The 8,038-nt window shown below is 42.9% G+C and overlaps 1 protein-coding gene across 3 annotated transcripts in view; it reads left to right on the top strand.

The window, feature by feature from the left end:
- Positions 1–7,574, top strand: part of RASGRP3 (RAS guanyl releasing protein 3) — a 66,537-nt gene extending 58,963 nt beyond the window's left edge. For all 3 annotated transcript variants that reach the window (XM_074896945.1, XM_074896946.1, XM_074896947.1), the window contains exons 14-17: positions 2,771–2,807; positions 5,239–5,364; positions 5,902–6,266; positions 6,747–7,574. In XM_074896945.1, coding sequence (XP_074753046.1) covers positions 2,771–2,807; positions 5,239–5,364; positions 5,902–6,266; positions 6,747–6,755 — 537 coding nt within the window. In that variant the 3' untranslated portion in view covers positions 6,756–7,574. The remainder of the gene's footprint in view (positions 1–2,770; positions 2,808–5,238; positions 5,365–5,901; positions 6,267–6,746) is intronic.
- The last annotated feature ends 464 nt before the right edge of the window (positions 7,575–8,038 follow it).

An 8,038-nucleotide genomic window follows, 5' to 3' on the forward strand; every position in this document is an offset into this window, starting at 1 on the left:
TTACTTTAATGCACACACTCCACTGAACTCAAATGTCCACGTTTAGACAGCTAAAGCAATAAGGGCAGAGGGCCATGCCCTCTGCTTATGTATGGCCCACATACAGGGTGTAAACTCAGACCATCGTCCCTGCTCTCCAGCAGAGATTTGCTTCTGCTATCAGCAGCAAAATCTCCAGCTTGTACTACATGAACTTTTCCACTAAGTAATATTTCTTCATGGTTGAAAGTAACAATAACAGCACTGGTAAGTGCTAAAATCTGCCTCCTTTCAGACCAGCTCTGGTGTCCATGCTCCCATCCATGCTTCCATCTTCTACTTGCCTCTTTTGCAATATATCAGCCTTGTTCAGATGCTTGTGGTACCTATAGCAACTGCCAATCAAGGCCACAGGGAAGAAAGAATTCCACCTATTTCTGCTAGAACTGCAAAAATGTTGAAGGAGACATGGTCAGTGCTGATTGAGGAGTGTGCTGGTGGGTGGTTGAGCTGACAGCTCCAGCAGACTGATGGGGCAGGGGCAGTTACTGGCCTGAGTCTGTTGTTTCAGGCTGCCTGTAGCCTTGGGAAGACGTCATTGTGTTCGTGACATTCAGTTCATGTTTGGAAGGCTCCCATAGCAAAGCAAGGCCCAAGGACTGCCCTGTAATATCCTCTCCACCAGATATTTTTCATCTGCATCAATTTGCTAATTAGTCATTGTTGGATTTTTCACGTCTCCCTGATTACATCCAGAGCAGGAATACAAATGAGTAAGGGGCTGTACAGGAAAAGGCAATAAGGTCATTCTTCCTGTCAACTCAGTAAAGTCATTGGCATTGTCCAGTGGATGAGCTGGGCTGATAGGACAGGAACCAACTAGAAAATCTGCTGTGTATTTGTTCTGCATTTCAGTGCTGCTCATCCAACCTAATTGCAAAATGATGCACTGATTCACAGTCAAAATAATGTGCACTGACAGTGCAGCAGGATGAATTGACATGACAGTGCAATGCACACAGTATTCAATAAAATATCTGTTGTTAACATTTTATGAACTTTGAAGGTCAAGCTAAAACCTAATGCCATTAAGCAGCATGAAATTGATATGCCCGTGGCCGGCCACAGTTCTGTCCCACAGCTTGAGTTGCACTGCATGGCAGGGTAGGTGACCAGCCATCCCACTGAATGTTGTCAGCTGAATTTGCACAGATCCTCTTACCTTGGAGCTGGCTCAAGCCAGCTTCACAGCAAAGCTGTGTCAGACAGAGTCAAAGCTTTAGGTCAGAATTCATGACATGGCACTTCAGCTGAGCTTTCACTGCTGTGTGTAACCACAACAGCGGTGACAAATTTGAGTAGGAGGAAGGTACAGAGCTAAGAAGATGAGGAGAAAGCACTGCAGTGGGAACAGATTAGAGTTTAAATGGAAGAAATAACAATCCATGTCTCTTACAGTGATCCTGATAAAGAGACTGGCGAAAAAAAGTCATTGCTGCTCTTCCAAGAGGGGCTGAGGGGGCTTCACTGTCACTGCCTGACCACAGCAACTGCATTCACTGTGCATATATACAGCATTAGCTGGAAAAGTGCAAGCAGTAGGTTTTCTATGGACCCTTCTTCCACTGTTATCCCTTCTGTTCTTTTATTCACCATTCTTCCACCTTGTCTAATCTAGTCCGCTTTCTCCAAGCCCCCATTTTTCCTTGCAATTCTTTTGTGCAGTGTATGGAATTCCCACCGCCACCCCATCTTCCTTCTGTTTATTTTTCTCTTTCCTTTGTATTCTTAATGTTCTCCAGCTCTTCCTTTTGAACATTTCTTTAATGACCATATTCACCCCCTGCACACTGTGCATAGATTCTTATGGTGAGCAGCCACGTGCAGTTTGAACTGCCTGGATGTGTTCAGCCTTCCTGGTAATGTTTCAAATGAGTTCAGGACAAACGAACACTGGAGTCTCCGATTTTCTTGCTTTAATGCTAGAGCTAGAAAAACTGCCCCTTCCTCTCTCTGCTTCTTGGAGTGAAAACACTTGTTTTTACAGTGCCATGTCTGTAGATACAGAGCTTCTGAGTGTATAGATAACAATTTGCTAGGGAATTTTCCTACTTCCAAGCAAACCTGCTCATGTTGCAGTGAAAGCTTCTCAGAAGTGGAACTGCACACACTGCAGAAGTTTAGCATTTGGTTGTTATGTGCATCAAAAAGGACAGCTTCTGGGAGGAAGCAAAGATGGAATTTAGTGGGTTTTCTGCCTGTTTCAGTCTTTAATTTTTTTTTTTTTTTTTAATGGAAAATGTGCAGGTGCACAAATCAGATTGCTATGGCTAGGTGTGCTGGGGACAAGTATGGAAACCAAAAACGTAATTTTTATCCCCAGTGGTGCTTTCTTCTGCTGTGTTTGAATGGCATGGATCATTCATGTATCTGGAGAATGAATGTACACTGGAAATTCCCCAGCAGATAACATGAAGCGAGCCTAGAAGCAGAATATGCTCTGCTGGTTTCAGTAAATGTGATATGATGACAATTTTTCACTCATTCCTGGAAGTAAATGTCATCTGTATCTCTCCTTCTCTGGTACTCCCACCGTAAGCAGTAGAAATAAGGGGGAAGCCACCCAAGCCTTATCACAATCAGAGGGGGAGGTCTGCCTAACAGGAAGGGTGTTAAGAGCAGTTGTATCCTGTTTGTGCTTTTGTAGCCATTGGTACTTCCTCATCGTAACCTTGTTTTCCTTCCAGCTCTCTTTTCTGATTCCTTGACGTTCTTTTGTCTTTCTTTGCAGCTCTGGGGTATAATCAAACAAGGCTACAAATGCAAAGGTAAATAAATATTGAGTGGATTTTTCAAGCTATAGTTGGTGAGTTTTAGCATAATTTGGTCAACTGTATTTTTTACTAAATTGACATCTGTTCATCCAAATTTTGCTTCTACACTTGGTACTGTCCATGTACAGTGACTGCTGGTACACTGTGAAGTCTCAGTGCATTAGGGGACATAGCACCTAGTAGGTTCTGTGAGCTAAAAGTCCAAAGCAGCCACTGTCTCCATGAGGTGTCACTTCGTACCAGCAAAGACCTTGCAACTTGGAAAACCTCATCCTAACACCAAGACATCCTGAAATATATCTCCTGAGACTTGGGGTCAGGAAAAGGTCTGCTGGCAATGCTGTCTGTCATGTACATCCGCATGCTTGGAGCAAAGCCTAACTGGCCTTGCAATGCAATAGTGGCTGAGCTAGAAACAGAGAAGTACTTAATTTCTAGGCTGATCTCATTGCAAGATCTTCTCCAGACATTCAACTTAAAAAAATCCTAGAGCTCTTACAGTCCTTTGGATTGCTTTCATAAAATGCTTAATTTCTTATTCAGTACTTGCACCATATTGAGCAGGTCAGACATGACATTGTAGTGGTCCCCATTGGCTTTAAAGGCCTGGACCTATTTATTTCTCAAGCCGCCCAGCTCTGGCTGAAGGGCACTGTTGATTTTCACAGTTGTAGTTGCATCTCAATTATTCACATGGGGACATTCACGCGGGAGCTTCATAGCTATATTTATATGCACTATTTTCCCCAAGTCTTATACTGGCTCCGAGGAGAAAAGTGAAGAATTGGCAATATTGGTTTTTTAGATACAGTGTATTCCTGTCTCCCTCTCCACCCATGAACATCTCTTCCTCAGAGAGGGGTGGGGAAGATGTTGATGGCTAAAGCAACATTTGTAATTCAGGTATTCCTGATTATTGTAATCTGAGCAGCTAGGAAAGGGCTAGTTGTGGTCTATACTTTTACTGGTAGGATGAGGGAAGGAAGATAAGGTTTTGTCACAGCAGGTCTGTAAACTCGAGGTCTGAAAGCTGAGCTCTGTCCTGAATCATTGCTTGTAACAGTGGCCCGGTGGAGAAAGAGCAAAACTCATTCTGTAGAGTCAAAATTATAGGCAACAGAGCATGAGCGTATGAGATCAGAGCTGCTTGCTCAGATCTTAAAGTGGTCAACAAGTGTAATTAGTGCCTGCCCTTTGTTGCAGCAGCTACCAGCTGCTCCATATGCCAGCATCACCAGCATGCTGCACCCATTATTGATTATTTCTGCATTTGAGTACAGAGCTCCTAGCAGGGGAGGGAGGGAGTGAATTAATCTGCTCAGGTCTGCTGCTTACCCCAGCACTGTGGATAATGAGATAAAGCTAGACTGTGTGATCTACAAGTGATGAAAGACATTCTCCACTGCCAAGAGAGATCTTCATTGTATTTGGGAAGAGACAAAACCACAGCTGGGCAAGTACTTCTGTATTGGTCATAGGAACAAAGTGATGGGAGAAACCAGAATTCTTACCCGTCATGCTAGAGCTTCTGCCCTGAGCAAAATGGTTCTTTTAGTAGAGCGTTATAAACACAACACTTTGGCAATGGCTCGCCTAAAACAAAATGTTAGGTCATGGAGCAGCAACAGAGAAACAAGGGAGATGATAGATAGAAATTTTCAAACAAGGGCAAGGGACACAGAGGCAAGAGAGCGAGAGCCTGTGTTTGGGACACACATCCTCCACTCTTTGGCCCTTTCTTGAAGATAAGATCCATACTATAGTCCATACTGTAGTCATACTTCAGATAAATGTACCTAGTGATGAGTTTATCTGCAGTGATGCAAAGCCCAACAGAGGCTAGGTGTGCAGGCACTCAGCCAGTTTCATCCAGGTGGATGATACACATCCACAGAGCTAACTCTGTGTTGATGTTCCTTGCTGAGCTACTTAGACTAGTTTTAACCTACAGTGGTCTACACTGACCTTAAACTGTCCTTCCAGAAGCTCAGAGTATGTATGCTCCAGTGTCTTCTGATGAAGGGCATTTATTGGAACAGGCTCTGCTGGGTCAAATTAAAAAAAAAAAACAAACCCAACAACTTCTTTTGAAGACTCATGCAGTGGAGCAGAAGCTTTATGCATGACATACACAGGATCATACCAGTAATTCCATGTCTCTACCTTGAAACTAATTTCTAATGAAAATATCATGCCCCTCTTCCTTTCTGCTACCAGATTTCTATCAATGGCTGGCATGGAAATGACCCATTTTTTGTAACGCCCTTCACACCAAAGGATCCATTTCTGTAACTCCCTCCACACCTTCTATCAAAGTATTTGTTCCTTCAAAATCCCTCCTGGTATGTGTCTGCTAATAACCCTGAGGGATTACCAGATAGTTCTGGCTTTCCATTTGGTGACTTGGTAATTCCTTTCTTTATAGATTGCGGTGCCAACTGTCATAAGCAATGCAGAGACCTGCTTGTGCTGGCATGCAGGAAATTTTCCAGAGGAACCTCAGTAGGCAGCAACCATGGCTCTCTGCCTAGCAGTCCATCTCTGCCTCCAGGTGAGAGCACTCTTGTTCTTATTTTAAACCATTTCTGTAATCTTCTCTAACAGCCAGTGTCCTTGCTGCCATTTTTAATTTTTCCTTTGTATCAGCACACAGAGCAGCACGTGTACTTTCCACTGCACTGTAGGTTGTGTTCAGTGCTCAGATCGCAACATCCCTTCCTGCAGTGATGGCCTTAGTCTCCTTCCTGAAGCTCCCTATCCTCTATACTGGTACCCCTATCCCAGCTCAAAAGAAATAAAGTTATAATTAGGGAAACTGTACTTCTTATAAGCCACTTAGGGGCAGGGGCTGGGAGACATAGGGCACAATTCTAGCAGCTCTGCCTTATCCCCTGAGCATGCAAATGGAGGGAGAAGGAAGTGTGCACTCACAAGGCCAGAATCAGTTTCAAGCAGCATATGGATATTGCTATTTATACCACTGCTTCATATAAGAGGTTACCTCCCCCCTACCCCAGGCTTAAGTTATCTTTTTGTAAAGATCTTGAAGTAGAATATTTAAAATAAACAATTCTACCCTCTCTTTCAGTCCAAGATGAAGTATTTGAATTTCCCAGTGTTGCTGCAGAACACCAGGACCTCGATGGCAGAGCTATAACCCTCGTCACTGGCTCTTCACGGAAAATTTCAGTGCGGCTGCAGAGGGCAACCACCAGCCAAGCAACACAGACAGAACCACTGTGGCATGAGCCAGGCTGGAATGATTCAGGTTCCCATACTTTCCCTAAAATGAAGTCCAAATTCCATGGAAAAGCTGGGAAGAACAAAGGCTTTGCAAAATGGGAGAACGAAAAGCCCAACACGCAGGCTGATATAGAGCTAGAAGCTGAGTCCCCACAACACGTACAGGATCACAATGGAATAGAGACCCTCCCAGAAAGACAAGAATCTGAGGTGAGTTGCAGAAAAAGCCAAGACAGTTTAAAATCTGCTAGAGTCTGAGGTCTCATAAGGGTTTTTTATGTCAGGACACTTTTTTATTCAAAACTGCCATTGCTTCTTGCACAAGAATTACTTTCAGAAGAATGTCAAATCATCTGTAGATGCCTATTTTCTACACTGAAGCGTGCATTTACTGTAACACTGTAACTGGGAGTTTGACTCGGTGTCAGTATGTGCTTTTAGGAGTTGGGCACTTTTCTTTCTGAAAACCATTAAAATAGCCTGGTGGATATCTGACTAAATTCTGTGCTGTTGTACCCTTGCAATTCACAGTTCAGGGCTCCATGTTAGATTCACAGGAACCAGCATTCTGATAAACATACGAGTCCAGGCAAGGGCAGGGTATTGGTCTGATTTCTGTTGCAGAGTTCATACTTCCAAAGCCTCATGCTTTTATTCACCGTGTAAGTGACTGCTTTCTTTTGATGACAGGATAGCTGATTGCTCACCCTGAAGCACTGAAAAATGAAGATGACAACTGTAATACAGAAAGCACTGATGGACTGTCACAGATCACATTTGGCCACAAGAAGTTTTCCTGTACCTCATACATTTAAAGTCGACCGTTTCCCTGTTTTCTTAGCTGAAAGGTGTTATAAAGCACTATTTATTTTCTCACAAGTAAGCCATTTGGATGAACATTGCACGGACACAGCAGAACAGATCTCTGCACTCAGTGTTTTCTCTTGTATGACTTTTGTGGAAACTTCCTCTACATGCCAGCGAGGATATATTTGGCCTCCTTTAAATATACTGCATCATTTCGGTATGTTTGCCAGCAACAACAATGGTGAGGACAGAAGCCAAGCATCTAAGTTTGTTTGATAACACTCCTTTTCCAGAGGCTTGTAATGATCTTTTAAGAAAAGAAGTAGGTGTGTTACACTGATTAAATCTCAGACAAAAACCTTTCACAAAGTCCTCTATGCTGAAATTCTTGCACACCTGTGGTTTTGAATTTTGGCTGTGTTTACATTGCTACAGTGAGCGTATTAGTGTTCAGCACAGTGATACCAGTTCCCTGATAGGGGATCCTTCAAACAGGCAGCATATGGCTGAGACTGAAGGAATTCCAAGACACTATGCATTTGTCTGGTTACACTGCAATGGAGAGGGGTCACCTTTGCCAGCACTGATTATAGTAAAATTAGCATATAATAAACACCTTAGTTTTAAGTGTGTATGTGTATATATGCGTATGTGATATGTTTTTCTCTGGTTAGCAACCTGTATATGTTAAGACTAAATGTCCTGAACAGCAAAAACAGCCCAAATTAGCATTTTGCTAATGTAAATCCAGCACCTGAATCTGTAATGGCTTGAGAAGCAGGTTTGAAGTGGCATTTCTCAGACGCATTCATTACTTAAGGAGCACAGCCCTCATCTGGAAGTAAGAGAGAAAAGCAAAACAGCACAACACAAAGCTCAAACCTGAAAAGTGCGTTCCAAATTGATATACACGTATTATTATTCTTACCCAATCTCTCCACAAAAACGGGTGTCTGGGGAGCACACCGAATAAAGCAACCCAATTACAAGATTTCCTACAAAATTCAAGTTATTGCATCCTTTCATCAAGTTATAAGCCCTCAAGACCAGAGAGTAATTTCATAACTTCCCTAACCAAAACAGGCAGCTCTGTGGTAGTTTAACCATAATCTCAGTGCAACTACATGATGCCTGCTCAGATTTACATCTTGAAACCTGCAGGTTTCCTTTGTCTT

This window comes from Athene noctua, chromosome 1 (genome assembly GCF_965140245.1).
Source record: "Athene noctua chromosome 1, bAthNoc1.hap1.1, whole genome shotgun sequence".
Classification (NCBI taxonomy): domain Eukaryota; kingdom Metazoa; phylum Chordata; class Aves; order Strigiformes; family Strigidae; genus Athene; species Athene noctua.